The sequence below is a fragment of the Pipra filicauda genome, unplaced genomic scaffold, assembly GCF_003945595.2.
Source record: "Pipra filicauda isolate LSUMZ 115617 unplaced genomic scaffold, ASM394559v2 scaffold110_size2237424_pilon, whole genome shotgun sequence".
Taxonomy (NCBI): domain Eukaryota; kingdom Metazoa; phylum Chordata; class Aves; order Passeriformes; family Pipridae; genus Pipra; species Pipra filicauda.
In genome coordinates this window covers 1,079,317-1,102,487 of record NW_024103552.1, presented here as the reverse complement: position 1 = coordinate 1,102,487, position 23,171 = coordinate 1,079,317, and the positions used below count along the sequence as shown (strand labels likewise).

General features: G+C 35.9%; 1 protein-coding gene across 2 annotated transcripts in view; it reads left to right on the top strand.

Moving 5' to 3' along the window:
• The window catches only part of VPS13B (vacuolar protein sorting 13 homolog B), a 427,213-nt gene that overhangs the window by 121,830 nt on the left and 282,212 nt on the right, over nt 1–23,171 (top strand). For both annotated transcript variants that reach the window (XM_027717679.2, XM_027717677.2), the window contains exons 18-19: nt 6,594–6,728; nt 7,540–7,713. In XM_027717679.2, coding sequence (XP_027573480.2) covers nt 6,594–6,728; nt 7,540–7,713 — 309 coding nt within the window. The remainder of the gene's footprint in view (nt 1–6,593; nt 6,729–7,539; nt 7,714–23,171) is intronic.

Below are 23,171 nucleotides of genomic sequence, written 5' to 3'. Positions count from 1 at the left end.
TGGTGAACTTGGCAGTGTTAGGTTTGCAGTTGGACTCAATGATGTTAAAGGTCTTTTACAACCTAAATGATTCTGTGATTCAGGGATTCTGTGCATGGATTTTGTTTCTGTACCCTGCACTGATAATGTTTCGGGATGGCCCTTGTCCTTTTGATAGTTTGTGGTAGTAAGTTTGTGAATGTTTGCTGGCCAGCCTTAGTACAGTGTGTAAGGGGAGTTCTGAAACATGTCCCAGCTCTGCTGTATTTTCAGTGTAAGCTGTTTAGCTCTTCTGTGAGCATTCAAAATTAAAGCGTTATTTTACCTGACTGGATAATCGCTTAAAACAGATTATCACTAAAGAATTATTCAAAGGTGTTTCTTACCTTGAATGCCTTAAATATATTATTCCAAATGTTCTATGCTTTCTTCAATATTGGTTTTCAGTTTTTGAATCACGGGTTTCTTATTTACCTCTCCATTTGAAGCAGGGCTTTAGAAAAATCAAGAGGCTTTTGGATTGAGGCAGATGGGAAACTGTTTGAAGGCCATTGTGTAGGGAGTCTTGAAGTAGGAATGTAAGAACAGGGTTTTGCCTGTTTGGAATGTAACAACAGAGTTTTACCTGTTGATACAGTTACTAGAAAATAAGGAACTATGATAATCAGAATAGGAATTGTGATGCTAAATAAAGCTGAGTTAGAAAAAAACCCTGAACAACTGTCCCTTGAAGTTCCTTCAGATAAGCTGCCTGAATTACTGGTTTGAAGAAGAAAGAAAATACTAGCCTGTGAGTGTCTGTGTTAGGGTTGCAAAATATGATCTGTAGACTATGGTGATAGATTAAAAATGTGCAATTGTGAACACAGTAAAGATGCTTGAGGAAGTTCATCACAAAGATTTAATTTTACTATGAAAGAAACTGAGAAAGTACTTATAACCTAGCTTCTACATTTTAGAAAAATCTCTTTTTCTCTGTTTTCCAGTTTAAAAAAAAGAGGGGGGGGGACCCCAAACACAAACTCCCAGTTTATTCTCTTCAGGTGATGTGTATGAGGAAGCAGAATGATCGAAAGAGATAAGTTCCTATGCCACTGCATTGCTTTTATTGCATTGAGGAATATGAAAGCTTATGCTCCTCTAATGCTTTGAACGTGAGAAGTAGGACTGGTGCCAGTTAGAGCTGGTCTTTCTGGCTTCTGTTACATTCTTATTATAAGGAGGAAAGAATTAAGTTTGGTTTTATCTTCAAGTTCCTCAGAGGTGCCATCTCTCTAACCAAGTTCAGTACTGACTTTCAGAAGTTCTCACTGATGTACTCCTTAAGCAGAGACTGAACACAAATGGGTATTGGGAGAGAAATGAGGTTTTTCTAATGCTTCAATTTGTTTACTAGCTTTTTTGTGTTCGTCATGTAAAACCTAAATATATGTTTCTGTGAAAATAATTTGACATTTTTTGTCTTGATTCCAGTAAGACTTAGGCCTAAATGTTATTTCATTTGGTTAATAGCTCCTTACTTTTATTCATGGGTTGATCTTTTTACTGAGTTTGCAATCATTTTGAGAAGTATGTGATGGTCTTTTACTATAGCATGTTGCCAAGCCATAGTTTATTGGTACTTAATGCTTTAAATATTGAAATTTTTCCTTCTGAGGCCATAACTTAAATATGGGGACAATTCATGTGGAGTCGCTTCTAGAAGTTTTAGTCATGCCTTATTCATTTCCTATTTCATATTTTTAACTTCTCTCTTTTATGATTTTTCTAAAGAGTTATTTATTGTATTTTGGGGATTTGGCAGCACACAGTCCTGACTGTTGTCCTCAGAATCAGTAACATACCTCTTTTGCTGGTTTCTTGTCTTTTGTTATTGATCAGTTTAGATTTTGTCTCTTTGTTTGCTGGTAATCATTGCAAATTCACCTTATCCTGAACAGATTGGCACAAGATGTGTAGGTCGTTGGTAAAATCACTAACTGGGTAATGTTTTTAAACAGGTCTTAAATTAAAGGATTGTTCAGCATTAATAGGTTTGTTAACAGAAATCCTGGGCTGATCTATAAAGACACAGTTGTGACCTGCCTTTAGGTATTTGATTCCCCTCTGCTTGCGCATAGAATTCTCCCCAAATCTTCGTTCACTAAGCCTAGCCATGATGATGATGACATAGAATGACATGAAATGCAGGAACTTAGGGCAAGCTATGTGGCTAGGTTATGTACACGGAACAGACCAAAGCTGACCATAATCAGAAAAGCTGGGAGTAGGATGTGAATGTCTGATTGAAGGTGTGGGAGAGCCTTCCTCGTCTTTTTGTGTTTCTGGAACAGAATGTCTCTTCAGGGTTATTGTGCACAAGGTTTAAATTGTTAAGGTTGAGTAGATTTTAAGTTAGAAAACCTTTCTGCCTATTTTTGGCTTCTGCAGTACAAAAAGAACAGCCTTCTAGATATTTGGTGATGTGTTTTATTCTATGTGTCTGAATCAAATGAAACAGGTTATGTTTGATCCCCAAGTATAAACACAGTTTATATATATTTATATAAACATATACCAATATTTTATATATATTTATATAAATGGATATAGATTTTTATATATAAATTTATATTTATACTGGGAAGGAAACACTTGATTTGTATTGCAAATCATTCTACAATGGGCAAGATGTTTCCAGTAAAAAAATTGCACATTTAGAAAACTGTAATTTTTATCTGGAATCAGCAAGGGGTTGTATTTAATGGAGACAAGCATATGTATATCTCTCTCTCACTCTCACTCTCCATAAAGTCTTTAATTACCCTGTTCCTGATGAAAATACTAAATTAATTGGAGAAAATGTGAGTTGTACTAAAAAATAAACGTGGCTGCCCCGTTCTCCGGTTTTGATTCCACTGAGCAACCAAGTCAAGTAAATCGCAGTGGTGTTTCCCAAAGAGTGAAGACAGTACAAATTCTAGTCTCTTGTCCTGCATCTTGGGAATAAGCCTTTCTCACGCTTTATGTGCAGGACGTTGAATTTGCATAATATTGCTGTTGGCAGGGATAGATTTGGTTTTCCTAGTTCCTCTTCAAATTCATGCTCAGTGTCTAAATTAAAATGTTGGTATGTTTGTCTCCATACTAAATTTGAGTTAGTACTTGAAGGCATAAAGCATTTCTTATCTAGGAGTTTGAACATCTTCCTGCTCAATCAATCCCTTGAAATGGCACTACTTCTAAAAAGTTAATAAACATTGAGGGGAGGGAAGGAAGCCCTAGTCTTTGCTCACTTAAACATTTGTTTGCTGAAATAGGTGTTTAAGGAATATTTTAGTTATGTTTACAATTGTTGAGACTTTGATTTTATGATCATATTATTATGATTAAAGAAATAATAAGGGAGAATATTTGGGAAGAACTATAGTTACAGGGTAGGAAAGTACAGATAGTCAGAGGTGTAGGGAGGAAACAAGGCTTCTTTCTTCTCTATAGAGCAGCTTGCCAATTTGACAAATTTATGAGGGATGATTCATAATTTCCAAAAATTTTCAGAGACTGAAGAAAATGTGCTCCTATATTAAACCTGCTAATTATAAATGGTTCACCAACAGTCTTTAAACTTTCTGTGCTTTGAAAAAGGTACTTGTACGTTGGCGAGGGAAATCACGTTAGGTTCAGGTGATTTTTGTCTTTGTGATGAAAGTCTTGTTAGGTATCTTAAGCTCCTTACTGTAGACTCTGAATAGGATTTCAGTAATTAATACATGTGTTTTCTGAGTATTCTTCAGTCCAGAGCTGTGAAACTTGAGAAAAATTCTTTTTTTCTTGCAACTTCTCCTTGATTACTGTAGAGTGTGGTGGTTATCAGGTGTTAAAGCTGAAAGCTGGTTGCCATTTGACGTCAAAGCAACGTAGTAGAAAAGGAGGGGCATGATTATACTGTCTTTTCCTAATGCTTTTGTATTTTGTTTTCATGCAGTTGAAAACAATGGAGGAAGTGTTTATCCTATCCCTGTAATAGATGTTCCAGAAAAAAAATTACTTATTACAGTTACTTCTTCATGTGCTTTCCCAGCTTCCCCAGCAGTTACATCCCTAACTGCTGGCTGGGTGAAAAGCAGTGCACTGGCTCTTTTGAGCTATGCTTTGCTGGCAGTCATGAATATGATGACTGGTCCGTTAACAGGACAAATGTACCTACATTTTCATAAGTGTTGTAGAAAATAAATGTCTTTGATAATGCTGTCATATCTTGCTGAAATTCAATGAATCCAGAAGTTATTTGGTGAGGGAATAGAAGTGAACAGAAAACCAGAAACAAATAGGGAACACAATCATGTTAAACTTCATTCCTTGTTTTCAAACAGCATACTAAAACAGAACATAAGTTACGCATGTAACTAACACGGAATATTTTAGGCTCAATGCAGAGAAGTTGTCCAGGGTAGTGCATCTAAAAGTGGACTCCATTATGGGAATTATTTAGTTTTAAAAATACTTAGTCTTGCACAGTGAAGCGAAATGTATCAGACATACCACCTTGTATTTTCAGGCAAAAAAGAGTTGCTGAAAGATGGAAACAGCAAGAAGCTACCAGTTTTGAGAGGACTTAAAAGATGGGGGTCAAAATATGAACTCGGTTTGATTTGGTTTATTGTAATATTGGCTGCTATTAACAGTATTTTATAAACTTTGTTTTGGAATAGGCAGAAAATGGAGAAAACCTTTTTTCTCCTTTTCCTTTTTTTCCTCTTTTTCCTCTTTTTTTTTTCCTTCTTTCTTCTTTTTTTCTTTTTAATTTTTTTAAAAACAATGACCTCTATTTGCACAAGTTTTTAGGAAGTATGAGAAGGCAGAAATGCCTACAGATACCCTATCTGCTTTTGACAAATTCATGTGTTGTGTCAGATACCATCCTTTAGATCAAATGAGATTTTCAGCTTTAAAAGAGGCTTACCCTGAGCAAGAATGGGAACGAGGGTCTACTCACAAGACTAAAACTGATCTTTCAGACTGAGAACCAAAGGAGTGTTGTAAAGGAAGGCATACAAATGGGTTTCAGTGAGCATTCTTTCAGCCTGAAGCCTTCCTGAATCACAAATTAGGAAAAGGCTGGACATGCCTTGAAGACAATTTTGATAAGAAAGTATTCATAGAACGTGGAACCTACTTGCAGACAGCATTGTGCTTTACTAAGTGCTGTGTGTCCCTTCATATGCTGCTTCTTTCTTCATATCTTGGAAAGTACTTTTTATTCAAAATTTATTTTAATGTCTTACCAGAAAAAAGCTTAAATATATGTCAAGAAGACTGCTTGCTAAATGATTGTATGTGCACTACCAAATACTCTTCAATGTTTAGGAGCTGAAATAGTCACTAAGCACAATTACCAAGTTTAATCTGAAACTTTTTGTTTCCTGTAATTTTTTTAGGATTTTTCCCTAGTTAATATATGTTAAAGGTTTTTCTTTTGGTTAAGTCTTTGAGATATTTTGCAAAAAACTAATTAATTCATTCTCTAGATAATATTTTAAGTTTCTTTAATGTGTGTAACTATCTTGAAATATGTATCAAAATGCTTTAATTTTTTACCCGATATTCCATAATGCTTTCCTTGCATAATTACGGACTTTGGAACAAATTCTATGTCACATATGTGAGGAAATGGTTCCATAATTATACTAATGTTTGCATAATTAACAAGCTGCTTGCCAATTTTAACTGACAAATTCCAAGTCACTTCTGCAAGAGGGGAAAAAAGCATAAAAAAGGTAACTTCTGTTAGTTTTTCCTCTCATACTTCTTACAGGTGTTGAAACTATTTATTTCTAATTTGCAAGTAAATTTATGTGTTTTTTTCTGATAGGCAGAGCTGTAGAAAATAGGAGGGCTGGCTTCCTCCACCTATGCTCTGGGGCTGTTTTGGGGGCCTGCCCTTGAGCTCTGCCAACATATCTCAGTCCTGGCTTGTAGATCCCCTGCTGCTTCTGCTGTGGTTCTCAGCAGCTCTTCAGAAGTGGCTGCCAATAGCACCGATTTCTTCCAAGTGGTGTAGTAGTTTTCTGGTGCTTACAAATGGGCGCTGAGGAAAGACCACCAAAACTTATTTCCACTTGTGACCTAAGGCAAGGTTTGAACTCCAGTTTCCTCTGAAAAATGGCAAGTGTGCTGTTGGCCTTCTGGACTGTTCAGCTGCATGGATTTAATGCTTTACATTGCTACTGAGTGAAATGCTGTTGTCTAATTTAAAGCTGAAAACACTCAGTCATTTTAAGATCCTGAAATGAAATGGTCGTAATAAAAACGTGGAGAATAGTTGACATGGCACTTATAAAGTGAAAACAAAAGTGTATGTGTGTATATATACCTATTTGTTATTCCAATTTCTAAGTGGCCTTGTGTATTTTCCTCACAGTATCTATATATATTTCATGCATAACTGTTTGTATTAAAAAGCCCATACGCAGCATTCTCTCACTTTCATTTAAAAACTGTGAATCACAACAAAAGTGCTGTAAGAACATCTAAGGTAGATAATTAAAATATAATTAAGTTTAAATGCCTTGGTGAAGGAATATAAAAATATTTAAATTCAACAGGCTAGTACATTTGCAGTTTTCTTTTATTAGGTGTGAAATCTAAGAATCCCCTGCCAACTCTTGAGGGCTCAATCCAGAATGTTGAATTGAAGTACTGCAGCACATCATTGGTCAAATGTGCCTCTGGGACCATGGGATCAATAAAAATTTGTGCCAAAGCCCCAGGTATGTGCAGCTGGACCATGTAAAACTTTATTGCCTGTATAGGAGAATTGGCCTTGCTTTTTACAAGGAGAGTTACTGAAACAAGAATTTACTCATTGTTCCTATGAATCAGAGAGGGTTTTTTGTATTCTGTTTTGGTTTTTTTTTATTATTATTAAGTATGTCATGATGATCCAGCCTTGCCCCAGAACAGTCAATTTTTACATTAAATCAAAAATATTTTTTTTTTCTACAGAGACAAACATTAATCTAAAAGCACTCAAGAAATGGGAAAACCAGAGAATAGTTGCACTTGGCTTTATTCTTAGCATAATTTTCATGTTGATTGTTTAATGTCTCATTTTCCATTAGGAATACAAGTATGTATTTTGCTTGTGAAGTTTTAGAGGGCTTTGTGGTAACTATGTTTTTATTTCTTTAATAGAATTTTTCTTGAAGAGCATGCATGAACTTATCAACATCTATGATGCCTTCATATATAAAGGCAACTAATATCAAGAACATAAAAAATTTAGTGTATTTAAACATTACCATGAACTCAATTTAAATATATTATTAATAAAAAATTATAAAGGAAATTACTGTTTTAAAGATAATTGATTATTTTATTTGAAATCCTCCTGGATGTCAAGGCATTTACAGGATAAACATTAAGTTGTTCAGTAGTTTATATGATACTGCTCTTTCAATTTCCTCTTTTAATTCTATACTCAAATGTTAATAGCTGTTCTCTTTGGACTAGTGAATGTTTATGTGTTGAAAATTTATCTTGTTATACTAAAAGCTGTAAGAAGTCTAATCTTTATCTTAGGTGATGGTGGAAAAGAGAAGCTGATTCCTTTAATTCAAGGACCTTCTGACACCAGAGACTTACACAGCAGTAAATGGCTCAATGAGAGTAGAAAGCCAGAATCTCTTTTAGCTCCAGATTTGGTAGCCTTTACAATCCAAATTCCACAGTATATGGACTACTGCCATAATTCTGGTAAGTGCAAAACTCTTGTTAAGCTGATATCACATCACATTTTTCCGATCCAATGTAATTTTCAAAAGAGGGGCTTGATATAAAATGTGCCAAATGTCAAAGTATCTTTTACACATACTGCACACATTATAACTTTAGCTCACTGTGAGACAAAACAACTAAGAGCTGCATTTTGATGTATGTCTTCTTCAATAAGGAATGCTTCATTGACTTTGGTTGCCTTTTAAACTATTTATATGGAAACTTTTGTAAACTTGGAGGTTGTGGGGGAGGGGGGAGTGGGATCCATGTTGAAAATATTAGCTCTAGTCTTTCTTCCTGGTTGAGCTTCTTATACAGAAGTTGACATACCGAATTCAAAATCATTCTTATAAATTTGCAGCATAATTTGTTATTAAGAATTTGTTTATCATAAAATTTGTTAAAAATAAAAAAGATTTTTTAAAGTGCTACAGGGCACACATCTGACCTCATCAAATTTGGTGTTATGGTGGATTTAGATGAGAAGTTAATAATTTTGGAGAGTTGCTTGGATAAATTTAAGGGTGTTGTTGACTTTGTGGGCATAAATTCTTTTACCTGACATTCTTATGGTTTCAAGTGATCTTTAAAGAAAACATTAGTCTAAGCAACACTGACCATTTTGAAATGTGTCTAAAGTTATTTAAAATAACTCTCATATGGTTTGTGAAATATGCATGGAAATATGTTTTGCTGTCAGTATGGTGCTTGTTACAAATCATGCTTTCGTGTTTTTCAAAGCTTATTCTGTTGCCACGCTAATCAGTGGAATCAAAGGGGGGGGGAAACAAACTCCAAAAGTATCAAGGTTAAGGAAAGCAAAAGAATTAGCTGACCCAATATTATGAAACACAGACATAACTTGAACAGTGTGCTTTTTTCTCTATTTTTTTCATCTGTAATGGTTGTTGAATGTCATTAGTCTGAAAAGTAACAGTGAATTTATTACCGTCATTGTAATTTTTATGAGCATATGTAAGCAACACTTGATTCTTATGCAGAGTAAATATTTGTAAGCACTGTGCACTCCAGCAGTTGTTAGGTTATTTTTTCAGTAACTGTATTTGTATGTTTCTTGGAGAGCATCATGTTGGAAATGATTACAGCAGTGTTTTTGTAATAATTATCTTCAGTTCCTGCCCCTAAAACATTGCCAAAAAGCAGTTCATGATTCAACAGTGTCTGAATTACTCAGATCCATTTTGAAACAGAAGTTAAAATCTCTTGCACCTGTTGTCTCTCTTAAATACCTTTTAAATGTTCATAATAACAATATTTATTGCTATTGTTAATTGTTGCATTTCTTGCCTTTTTCAGTTAAATTTTCTGATTTTTGTCTTAGAATATTAACTACATTTTAAAGGTTCTGTGAATACCTACCTATACTGTAGAATGATTGCTTTTGTTATAGGTCACAGGGTACATTTTAGCTCGTCAGTATTATGAATAGTCTAATTAGATAGTGGAGAGACCTTGATAGGTTGTGACAGGAGGTGCCAATGAGAATTAAGGCACTGACAAATGTAGTGCTGGCAGACTTACATGCAGGGACTGAGAGGCAGAACATAGGCTTTGTAACAGACTAGTGTCTGTGGTACCTGTATTGTAGATGAATGGAGATGCATTACAAATGTGAAGATCTTAGAGTTGAAAATTTACTGGACACATCACCCACCCCTTCAGTGTCTCAGGAAAGTTGTATTGATCCCATGTTCTCAATGACATTCGCTAACATGCATGTTCAGACTCTGACTCTGCTCCTCTAGATCTGTAGGGTGGCACCTGTGTCTGGTGACAAATGAGGGGGAAAAGCTGACTGATTTGCTAAACTTTGGTCCCAGTCAACAGGAAGAGTGGCATGCTGCAAATGATTTTTCTTTTAAACGTAAATTAAACCAGGAAACATTAATGTTTCAGTTATTTCAGGTTCTGTACAAAGGATCAAGGAGTTAAAAGCTTTTGCTTTCAAATACACTTGCTGAAGAAGCTGGGCAATTTAATACAGGAGATATCACTATTCTTTTTGTTATGACTGTGAAAATTACATGTAGGGAAAACAGGAGGTGCTTTGAGAGCATAAAAATGCTTTTGCTGTCAGGTGCAGTCACTTCTGGGAGTTCAAAAAGCTATACTGGATAATTTCACAGCAAAAAGTCATGCCTCAGGAATACAAGGGTTTAGAGCTGTACTACTGAAGGTGATTGTGCAGTACTGACATTGTGCTGTTTGTGAAATTTTTCCTAAAAATGTTGTCTGGAATAGGAATTTGGACTAATTAATTTATTAAGTTGACTAGAAAACAACTTGGTCAAAAATCAAAGCACCTGTTTGGATATAAAATGCTAAGGAGGAGATTGTGCAAATGGCAATGGTTTTCTTGAATAAATCAGGGCATATTTACCTTGGGAACAGGCAGGGGACTATTCCTCCTCCTTTCTTTGTTGAGTCAGCAACTGCATACTGTCTTGTATACACTTGAATCATATGATCCAGGGTGATCAGGATGTTGGGCAAATTCCTTTTACTGCTTACCTGTATATATATATATATCCCTGAGGATATATTTAAAATTTAAGGGAAGTATTTAGGGACAAAGAACGTAAACATGATTTTGTTTAATCCTTAAATACAAGTCTGAGTTCTGATTTTAATTTTGGCTATTTTGTTGTATGAAAAGCTGTCCCAGGTATCTCTGTGCATAGTTGTAAAAACCAGTTGATATGCTACCCAGTCCTTAAACTGCAGCATCTAAAATAAATACAAGAGAGGAGATTATTCCATTACTCCAGGGCTTGGGGAGGTCTTCTTACTCTTTCTCTGAAATAACCGTGGCTTTATTAACCCTGGAGCAAGCTGCAGACCTTGTTTGTTTCACCTGGCCTTTGAGAGAAGAGGGAGATTTCCAAATGAATGCTGGTGTTAGTATTTAATTATGACCAGCTGTTGAATAGATGGGGTGAGCTGATTACGCTCTATTTGGTTTGCCATGTTGAATAATTGGGAGTGCGTGCACAGCCAGTGTATGGACAGCTTTATTACATATAAATCAAGAGGAACTAAAATAAAAAATACAATTAATAAAGTTTTCTTTGACATCAGCTTAAATATTCAGTAATGCAGCAGTGAAATAAGAGAGTAAAGAGAAGTACTGTATCACCTGTATTCCTGTTATGCTGTGGAGCATAGCAAGAGTGGGGAGGCTTTTCTGGTTTGTCAAAGCTGCATGAAGACCGAAGAGCAAATATTCAATCTTATAAAAGTTGGTATTTCATGTTTAAGTGATAAGTTCCTCAAACGTCCAAAAACTTCTGGATTTTTTTTCTCCTCTGTCAATATTTTATAATATAGATAAGATCACTCCATTCACCCCCTTCTCCAACAAGGGAAAAAAATAACTGAAGAAATCATATCTTCAAATACGAAAAAATTGTTGTAAAAGTAGGGACATAAACCTTTTTTCTTATCATAAACCATCTGATTTTTATGTGTTAGAACCTACTTGAAAGGAGGTGAGAGATTTTTACATATGTTTGGTTTTATGCATATAAATCTACATATGCCCCCAACTTCCAGTTTTTGCAGTTAAAAAAGCCTGTAATTGACATATTTTTTTATTTAGTTTTGCCTGCTTGGACTTGGGATACTACAAAGTCTGGATTTTTAAGCTGGAACAATATTTTTGAAGTCCTCAGTTCAAATTTAAATGAATACTTGTACAAGTAAATAAATTTTAAAGAAAAAAAAACTTGTAAAAGAGAATTCATAGACTAATTTGAAGTATCTTGGAAGTTTTAACACAATGAACGAATAAAAATGCCTACTATATTGGAGTAATTAAAGACAATTCACATTTGTGGTTTGGACATAAATGTGTAAAAATTATACCCATCTATCTTATTACATTTCCTTTTCTCTCCCTGAGGATTTCACTATGTACTTTATCTGTAATTGTTGCCAGTTTTCTATCAAGTTCCCACTGGGCTTCTGGTGCAAAAAATCTTATCCTCTCGATGACAGAGCTTGCCTGAATGATTTCATGCTCTTAGCATTTTTGTTCACGGGAATTAGGGGCAGAATGTAACTGCAGCTGAACACAGCATCTATTTTTGTAATTTTGAAGTTTAGGCTCTGTTATTGGAACTAAATGAAGAGATGCAGGTGTTCTCCAGTTCAAGTCCTTTGGGATTTTTTGATGGTAGATGCTTGAAAAGAAAATGCATGTGTTTCCAGAGTCAAACAGCAGCTGTGGACAAGGATTTATGTTTTTCTCAGAACTTTGGGATTTCAAAATGTTACATTTAATCACATGCACAGAAAGGAGAGCAAATGTTAAAGATGTTGCATATAAAACTAGGAGACTGATCTTTTTACCATACCAACTAGCTGTGGGAATAGAGGAACAAAGTGATCTTTAATCTTAATATGCACAATTTCAAAAGGATTATGATAGTTGCCAGGACTCTGGTCTTTTGAGAACTGTACTCTTGCAGTGCACAACATTTGTATCCTCTTAATTGCTTTCAAAATCTGGCTTATTCTCATATTTTGCCTTGGAAAAATATGAATACTAATAGTATAAGTTACTGAAAACACAGTATTCATGTAGTCTCATTTTTGAGTAGAGTGGATTTAAATTCAATTAAGTAAACATTTTTAGAAGAAATTTTCTGGTAATATCCTATGGTTTTCAAAATTTGATTAAAAATAGCAGTTCAACTGCCTGAAGTGTGAGGCTAAATTTAGAAGTTTTGTCTTTGATAGAACTTGTGGGCAAAAGTATTTCGTGGTAATGCAATTTCTCCCTCCCTTTCTCTCTCATGATTTTTAAATTAGTTGATTGTAGCACACACAATGTTGGAGAACTTAACTTTATCCACAGTTCAAAGAAGGGCAGCAGATGGTGGTACTGCTGACCAGTTCAGGGTGGGCGAATGGTGTGGGGAAGAGCAAGTTGGTAACCGATATTTACCAATGCCAAGTTAGTTAATACCTATCTGAGAAAGTAAAAGCCTTTTTTTATTTATTTTTTTTGCCAGCTCTGTGTTTGCTCCATCCTTAGCCACTACCCTCCCAACTCAGTATGCTGTGCACTATAGCCAAGTTAAATATAAAATATTTTTCCAGACTTGAATCACATCTGCATCTACTGTCTTACAAAGATCCAGCATTTAGTTCTTATTCTAAGAGGGAAGTAAATTGTCCTCAAGTGCAGTCTGTTCCTCTGCTGGCTCCAATGGTAAATTTCATGTCCATGGGAGTAGCACAAGAGAGGGACAAACTATACTATGCTAACTACATTAAGACTATTTCCAGTGAGTTGCATAAATCTGGCAACTGGCAGTAAGTTCTTGTTATAGAAAGGTAATTGCACAATGCAGGAATAAGCCAGCTTGTTCAACTTTCCCTCAAGTAATTCTGCAAATCCCCTTGGGGGAAGAGGTGTTTTCATCTCTCTGCTTATGTTGCAGTCAGTTTCTCTCAGTATGCCATAAATCCTTCAGCAGTACATGTATTCAGTCCAGAATTCTGAAAATGTGACTAAGTAGGATTCTGAGTTTTGTAAAATGGTACTTTAAAAATTGATTAAAAAAAAGAGAGACAGAAAAAACTACACTGCCTTGTCAGTTGTTAGGAAGTTAGATTGTATAGTTGCAATTGGATATGTCTATCTCTTATTGGCCTCATAAGCCACCAGTGTGCCTGTAACAAATGTGGATAGAGCCTTCCCAAATCTTCGTTCGCAAAGCCTGCCCATGATGATGAGATTGTATAGTAAAGTTCCCTGAAAATATTTTTGTTTTTCTTTCAATCCTGACTGACTTTGAGATGTACTGGTCAGCTGCACTGTGAAAGTTGAGTAATACCTTAAGTCAAAGAAGTACTTTTACCTTTTTCCTGTTTCTTTTTCTTAATAGTATCACTTAAGAGTTTGGTAATAGGGCAAAATAAGAACCAAACTTGGACAATGAAGATGGCGACTCAACTCCAAATAGCAGGAGCCTTAGACATTGCGCTGGAAAATCTGTTGACTGAGGGAATTGGAAAGCCTGGGTCTCCTCTGATTTTATAACTTTTTCTTTAAAAAGTCATTGTCTGACTTGCTCTTTTAACTGAGGACAACAGAACAGTGTTCTGCCTGTAGATAATGTAATTGATCTTGTAGTTCTTGGGACAGGACTTTGAGCTTCAGTATTGGCAACTGAAGTTCTGAGCTCTTGAGTGGAGGGTAGTACAGTCAATACAGGCTTTAAACTACATAAGGGCAATCTCCCAACCTTCTCTTTAAACAGCTCATAACCTAGAAAATTCTGTAAAAATAACTAAAAAAAAGTTGTTAAAAAGCCTTTTCTTTTTTAAACTTTTAACTCATTAAATATGTGGAAGTTAGGGAATGGCAGATGATAAATTATTTCTGCTACCTTTATTTTGTGTGTGTGTATGTGTGTTCCACAGGATTCCTGTTGACTTTACAGTCTGGCAGTATCAAAGTGTTCCATATGGCCACCAAAGTCCTATTTAGCACTTCTGTTAGTGAAAAAAAATCTCCATGTGGGTTCAAATGATGATTTCTATTTTCATAACAGTGTAGGCTAATGTATCTGTATTTCATGTATTTATGAAAATGCATTCACCTTTTCCACCCCTGGCATCTGGAAAATCCTTATTCAGCAAGGTGACTAGATACTTATTGATGGTTTGGAATGTTCTGAAAATGTGGCAGGTATAGGCTCTCAGCAATTGCTGACACATAGCTTTGGACACTGAAATCTGTTTTTAATTGAGAAAATATATGTTGGCCAGCATATTGGGATAGCTCCCTCCCAGTTTGAAAAAATGCCATGGGATTTTTAACTTCCATTTGGATGCTTCCCAGACATGGGCATAAGGGACTGTAACTGTTTATTTTCAAATAGTGTTTAAACTGTTTCCAGGTTTTATAATTGAATTATGTTGCTCTCACAACCTCTTTAGTTATGTAAATGATTCATATAAGATTGAGGGGGTTTTTTGTAATGAGATGCTAAATAGATACCACTGAAAATCAGTAGACTCTTGGTGGTTAAATGTATTTTTACTAGGTCAGCTTCTGTTTTTTTCGAATTACTAACAAGTAGTTAAATAACATTTTACTGAAATATAGCACATTTGATAAAAACAGTGCTAAATGAAGTATCTTAGTGCAGAAGTTATGGTCTAAATATATATGTATTTGTTTCTAAATCTAGGGTTTTTTTCAGTAATTTTCATGATTCTGCCCTGTAACAGGTTAAAAAGAAGCTACAAGTCACTCCCAATATTACAGTGTTCTGGTTATAACACAAATGTACTAACAGTCTCATTTTTATGGTTTAGGATGCAGTTAGAGTGAATATTCAACTACATTGTCCTGTTCTACCCAAACTTTACTGTCCAGAAGTTCCTTCCTATCACGTTACAAATAGCCAGTTGTGGTCACCAATTAAAGTTGGGTCATTACTAAGGGACTGAGTAGTTAGTTTTCTGTAGAAAACAACAGTTCACAGCCAGGATTAGACAAAGTAGGTTAGAATTTTAGTGGTATTTTAATTTATCTAGATAACCTCTATGATGATCCCCAAGCTAGGACATCCTCCTGTAGCTGACCAAACTGAAAATTATTTTGAACAGACAGATGATCTTTTAGGTCATTTAAATTAGTTCTGGGGTTTTTTTCGTGTGCTATGAAGCTTCTTGAGGTCAATCTCTGTTGTTATCAGAAACCTGCAAACCATGTAGAAGTAGTACTGCAGAACTGTTATTCACTTGTAACCTTTAGACCACTTAATCACTTCTGTGCTTTATGAGCTGATTTCATGTTACCCGTGCACTGAAATAGAACTAATATGTGCAAGATACTTGTATATGTACTTGTGTAAGGTGGCAGAAGTACTTGATATGGGGAAAACAGTGCACTGTGTAACTTTTCAGTTTTATTTAATAGCTAAAATTAGCCTACATACATAATTTGAGCCTTTAATGTTGGATACCTCTATATAACAGATTTCTGAGTACAGCAACTTCAAACACAAATGCTGTATATTTGAGGTTATCCTGACATTCTCAGTATCACGTGGAGAGCTAAATCTATTTGAGAAATGCAGTGATAGGATTAGAGTGGATATATAGTTTAATTAAATACCTAAATATTTTTAATTCTTAATTTTAATCTGATTTACACTCTTCAGTAGAGGGAAAGGCATTTTGAAAATGAAAAAAGGCTGATTTGTTTTTCAGAAGTCCTGTCTTAAAGAGAAGATTCTAGATGCTTGCCTGGTCTTGCAGGTGGTTCAGTCAAGACAAACATTTGCTGGAGCAAAGTATTTGCTGACCTGACTCCCGAGTTTCCATCTAAACACATTTCTGTTGCTAATTGTTGATGCTGAGCTCCATTTGCAGCACAGCATAATAGTGCAAAGTCTTGCTTTCCTGAGTGTTTTCCTAATTCCTGATGTCTTTCCAAGGTGAAGTAAATGGATCTGGAAAAAGAAAGTCATTTACCCTCCAAGAGATTTAGAAAACCGTGTATTTGCAGAATAGCAAATTATTCTACTATCTGACCTTGGGAGAACATTTCATGGTTATGCAGTGAATGGGTTCCCTGATATTGAGAATTGAAGGAATGGGGAGTTCCAAACATTTCAACTCTCACAGTAAGAGTTTACCTGCATCGACCAGCACTTCCACTTTTAACCTGTGTGTGTCGTCTGTCACTGTACAGCTTCCTGGTCTGCTCATCTGGGATCTGTGCTAAGCTGAAGAAGTATCTTTGACTATAATGCTTCATGTCCAGAAATCCTGGAAAAGTAGCCCACTGCCAGTGGGAAGGTGGACGTGAAAGGAGTCAGACTGAGTTTGAGCCATGTCTTTTTGAATTTCGGTGTTGATAACTGATCATGCCAGTGAAAAAAAAGACCATGTTCTAGTAATATGATACAAACCATAAATGAAAGTAAAGTACTCTGAAGATTAACAATATGTATTAGAATGATAATCTGAGTAAGTAAAAGGCTGACTGCCTCTTGCAATCTCCTCCGGCCCTCAAAAGTGCCTTTTTTCTTTTTATTTTTGGAATAAAACCACTTAAACCATACAGAAACATTATGTAAATACAATATTAAGTATAATATTAGAACTGACTATCATAGGTATTCTTCCTCCTCAAAGTGGGGAAAATAGTGGAAACTTTGTAAATAGAAACAATACTCATTGGAAAAATAAGAGAAGATCTGGTTGAATCTAATGAATTATTAAATACAATATACAGCTCAACATTAGTGAGCAGGGTTGTGGAGAACACGTGATGGATCACCACCTCTGGATATTATTCTTTTCTGTATTTCTCTATGGCATAAGACATAATCCATCAGGTGTCCAGTTTATTTAAAAGTTGGTGAAGTACAACTTTAAGGCACTGGACTATGGGTGACATATATACATTTTATTTCTAGTGTAACTATGTTCATGTTTGGTCATCTATTCAGTGGAAATAAATTATGAAATGAGAGTATGGGTTCTCTTCTGTAATTTCGAGCTCTCTTGTCATGTCCCTGCTGTGATAAGAGAAGAAAAATTCAGTATTGAGCAAATCTTCTCTCGCAGGTTGTGACCTGAAGATTCATACGAGAAAATTAAATATGTTCAGTATTTCTTTGTAGTATTTGAAAGATGCTTTACCCCAAGTCTTGAATTAATATTGTTCAGACATTAAAATTATTGTAAAATAGTTGTTTCATACGTTTGATAATAAATCATTGTTAAATGATAAGCTTAAACTGAACCTATTATATTAAAATTGCAGTTTTAAACCAAAGCCTACTTTTGAAAAATCTTACGGATGCAAAATAATTTTCAGTATAATGGAATTTTCTAAAAAGAGATTTGTATTTTAAAGTGCACATATCAGTTCTTTAAGCACTTGCATGTCTAAACTAATGAAATGAAACTTTAATGCACGTTACAATCAGTTGATTAAATTATTTTTAATTAAAAACAGGAAATAATTAAGATATATTTATATTTCTGAGTTTTGAAAACGGGTGTAATAAAAGATAATAATCATAATACTAATTATATTTAGTAGAAAGACTTTTTTAATAATTTGAAGTTATCCTTCACTGGTAACATAACACAGAGTAAGTTTAAGCTTGTGAAAGGGATGACTTAACACAACTGTTGATGCACTCCGACTGAAACATCTTTATCAAGTTAATACAAGAAGCAGTCATGCCCTACTTGAATTACTCATTTATAATGGCTGAGCAGCAGCCTGGATGTGGACTTTGAAATCCTGGGAAAATAAGATGCATGCATGCATGCATTCAAATGTCTAAAGTATTTGCTTTAGAGCAGCTGTAAAATGTTGAAGTGAGATGTCAGCTACTAGCTGTTGTCTATGTTTTTAGTCTGAAGCAAGGTGTGATCATTTAATTGCTAACCAAGGTTAGTATTATTTTAGTCATTGCATCCTTGGTTAAAGACTTTGTTTTCTAGAGCCATTGGAACATTTGGGACTAAAGAAATAGAATGTTTCTCTGCTTTTTGCATACTTTTATTGCACAGTTTATTCCAACTTTATTTGAAGACCTTATTTACTTTGTAGAAGCAAATAGATTTTTCTCTAACTTTTGTTGTGCTTGTAATGAGGGAATAGTAATCCTAGAGATGCATAAAATATCAAAATAAGCCCATGTATGGGTAGCAGTTTCAAAAATGCTGCCTTTGTGCTCATTAAGAATGTAATAGTATAATAGCTGGTAAAAGCCATGTTTTAAATGAATGTATGTCTCTTTGCACTATTGGGGTGTTTCAGCTTACACAGTGTTTTTCAGATGATGGCATTGCCAGGTTCCTTGTCTTCACAGCTTGATATCATGTTTTCTTTGAAATTACATACAGTAAATTAACTGTTCAATTTTTCTTCAAATGCCAGCACAATACCAAAGGGTGTGGATCCCATTACATTTGAAACAGAGGTTTTTGATAAGAAGTGCCATATGTGTTTCAAGTATCCTCACAATTCCCAAATCAACAGTACAGAAGTAACACCTCTTCATTTACTGCAGGAATTGTACATGTTCCTACGACAAGAAGTGAAGTGAGAGCAGGAACATCCAGTTTTGCATGTTGGAATATCTGTAAGGGCATTGTGATCGTTGTGTTGCACTTGGGAGATAGACAATAATGTCTGTGTTGTACCTACCCAGGGATACTTATAAACATCTTACAGCAGCTGATGAGACTGCAGGGATGTTTAATGAAGGATCATTCAGGAATTAGTCAAATAGTTTTTTCTTTCTTTCTGTTACAAGCAGAATTAAGATTCCATGTACTTTCAGTCTGTTTCCTGGAACAGAGCATCTCTAGCATACACCATACAACTTTTTTTTTTCCCTCTGGAAAGTCACTATCTCAAAATTGTGATGGAAGGAGCAGGTGTTTTCTACACCATGACAGCAGATTAAGCCACAAACTCCGAGATTGTGCCTTCCTTCCTTATATTGGGAAAACTGAGAGGCAAGAATAATCCACCTTAAAGGTAGAAATATAATGATTAACATCTTCAGTTACATTTTTCCAAGGCAGCCCTACTAAAGTTATTGGATGTAGCTCTTCAAGATTACTTTTTGCACAGGAGTTAGCAGGACTCATTCAAAGAGCTTTAAATTAGATTTGAAGGGGAAAGGAATAAAACCAGGCTTGCTACAGATAAACCTGGGGCCAGCACGCCGTTGTCTGAGGGATAGTGTGCCAACAAGATCCTTTGGTCTGTCATCTCACTGGAGATAGGGGATGGACATCCTACAGCAGCAAAGACATAAGGGTTATTGAATTTTTAGAAATCATGGAAGCACCTGAGAACGGTCCCATAGGAATTAGGGCTTGTCACCCCCAAAAGGTGGGAGGATCAGTAGCCCAACTGAATTGCATCTACACCAATGCACACAGCATGGGCAACCAACAGAAACTGGAAGCCATTGTGCAGCATAACTGTGACGTAGTTGCCATCATGGAAACATGGTGGGATGACTTGCACATCTGGAGTGCTGCAGTGGATGGCTATAAACTCTTCACAAGGGATAAGGCAGCATAAGGAGAGGTGTTGGAGTAGCCCTGGATGTTAGAAGAGAGTGTTTTGATAGTTTAGAGCTTAATGATGGTGATGGGTGAATTATTTTAAAAATCAGGGGCAGGCCAACAAGGCAGGTATCATGGTGGGAGTGTGCTATAGACCTCCCAACTGAGATGAAGAGGCAAATGAAATATTCTGTAAGCAGCTGGGAGAAGTCTCACAGTCACTGGCCCTTGTTCTCCTGGGGGACTTCAACTTACCAGATGTCTGCTGAAATACAATACATGGGAGAGGAAACAGCCTAGGAGGTTCCTGGAGTGTATGGAAGTTAACTTCTTGACACAGCTGTGTCCAGTTCTGGGCCCTTCACTACAACAAACACATTGAGGAGTGAGTCCAGGGAAGGGCAATGAGGCTGGTGAAGGGTCTAGAGAGTAAGTCCCATGAGGAGTGGCTGAGGGAGCTGGGGGTGTTTAGCCTGGAGAAGAGGAGGCTCAGGGGGGACATTGTCACTCTCTACCACTCCATCAAAGGAGGTTGTTACAAGGTGGGGGTTTGTCTCTTCTGACAAGTGATAGGGCAATGGGAAATGGCTTCAAGTTGTGCCAGGGGAGGTTTCAGTTGGATATTAGGAAAAATTTCTTCACCGAAAGCGTGGTCAGGCTTTGGAATAGACTGCCCAGGGAAGTGACTGAGTCATTATCCCAGGTGGGGATGTAGATGTGGCATTAAGGGACATGGTTTAGTGCTAAGATTGGTAGTGCCTGGTTAATCCTTTTCCAACCTAAAACGATTCTATGATTGTGTATAACCAGGGAGGATAGTATTTATCTTACGCTGTTGTGAAAAATTGGGACATTTTGGAGTGATTTGTATTGCTCTTTTCCACTGAGGTACTCTATTGGACTACTCCAAGAGTATGATGGAGGGATATTTGCAGGAAGGATGCACTAACCCTTGTAGCCTTGACCGGCTCCGCTCTATTTGGATTGACCTGCTGCAGGTTTTCACCCCTTCTCAAATGGCAGCAGCTCAGCTAACTCCAATAAATGGTTTCTCTGTATTGAGATGTGAATTAACTCAATTACGTTACTCCAGAACACTTGTTTTTAAGAGCACAGAAATTAGTAATTAAGAAGCATACTTGTACAAAAGTAGCATGAGGTAATGCTAAGGGAACAAGATGTTTTTCATTCATTTTCTGTGAGGTCCCCCTATAGTGAAACACTTGCAAATGAATGCTGCTATATTGGGAGCCAGTGTAGCAGAGAATCAGTTACAGCAGCATTTTGGACCTGGCTTTGAAGAAATAAAGCAACATCTGAGTTCCTGCCATGCTTATCGACATGGGGCAAGGGACTGTCTAATAGAGGTACATCTGCATGTTTCTTTTCCTTAATGCTCTTGCAAGGGGTGGTTATTGGCTCATAGCATAGCAGCCAGCGTGGGGGACTGCTGTTTGTGTGTTCCCAAGCCTTGGACCTAGCCTTTGTGGGTAGTTGTTTTGAAGTTCACACCTCACAGGTCATGACTCCCAACTGCACTGGAACATAAAAGCCTTCCTACTGGTGCTACTTCAGAGAAGTAGAAACAATGTAACAAATTAAAAAAATTAATTAGTAAAAATGTGAAACCAACCCCGCTTGCAATCCTACTAATTTTCTTTTTCCAGAGAATTCTATTTGTTTTCTTAAGAGATAAAACCCTCTTTCTACCCTTCATTTCTAAACTTGGAATGCTACAATTAGAATTTGGAATAGCCAGAGTCAATTTCTTAATTACAGTTGAAAACAGTAGAAATATATAATTACTTAAATGCGGATAGAGCCTTCCCAAATCTTCGTTCGCGAAGCCTAGCCATGATGATGATATAATTACTTACCAGATGCTGGCATAATTTTCCTAAATATTTTCATGTTTAGCTGTACATGTATATACACATATGTATAAATGTAAGGAGAGAACAAAATACCTATGCTCATTGTATCTGTGAATAAGATTCTCTGAGTATTGTTGAGATCTGAGAGGAAAGCTTAGAAAAATGATGCTGTAATCCACAGTGCATTGTTTGACCTAGCCCTATAAATATGTCAGAGAGCTACAACTTGAGGGAAAATATAAATCTTTTTAGCTCTAGATGCTCTTGTTTCCCAGAGGATTACTAGTGGAACAGGAGGACAGTTTCTTTATGTGCTTTATCCATAACTCAGTCCCTTTGGAAAATCTCCAGTTGATTCTTCATACACTAGGAAAAATGCCGGCCAAACACTTGTTTTTTGACAGATTTTGCCTAGTCGCTGTCAGTACCAGAGCAATGCAATTGACCTTTTTATAGGGAAATGCAGACAAACTCTCCCTAATGTATAGTGGGAGAGAAAATGTAGTGTGTGCGCGTATATCTATCTATCTATCTATCTATCTATCTATATATATATCAGTATATGTATGAAGTGAATTTTTCCTGTTACTTCCCAGTAGTTTTTCCTTCATAAGATAGGATAATAATAAAATATCTCATGATATAGTAGTTATTTTAGGAACTCTACCTGGCCTTGGCCTGTCATGAATATTTGACACCTACAGCACTTTTAAATGAACTTTGTGTGCCAGATCATCTTATACATAATAGATCTTTTGGTTTATTTAATCAGTATCAATGCTATCAATACAACTTTAAAGAAAATCAGGATTTTTAGCATCATATGGCTTCTTTACTAAATTCATAATGTGGTTTTATAAATTAAATTATGTTCCAAACATTATCTGCTCTACCTAACAAACTATGTGTTATCCCACTAGAAATTCTAAACAAAAGCTATTGTATGGCAGCTTGAAATATGTCCAAGGCAGCAAGCATGGCTGATTTTAGTAGTTTAAGAGTAATGTTACACCTACTTAGAACAATAGAATGTGCCTTGCATGTCAGTGTGCCAATGCAAATAATATTCAGACTTTTCTAAGGCTTTTTACTGTGTTTCTTCTGTGAAGTGCAGTTTAATATTTAGTTACTGATAGTGTCCATTATTATTGTTATGCTTTGGATCAAGGAAAAGATAAAATAGTCTGAGTTACAAAGCATCCAATAGCTTGAATTTTCTGCCTAAGGAATAACAAAAAGTAGCAGACTGAAGTTCAAATTTATATGGTGAATAAGTTTGAGTAGTTTTCTGTGCCATTAGTGGAACAAATTAAACTTTTGCTGCTTGAGTGCATATACCTAAACAGTGTAGTGTGGGAGGATTATCAGCCAGTTAGTCTTATTGGGTTTTATGGCAGTAGAGCAGATTTAAACAAAATTTTCCCAGGGCAGAGGTACTGTATCAGTGATCCCAGAAGTTTTCCTAAGAAA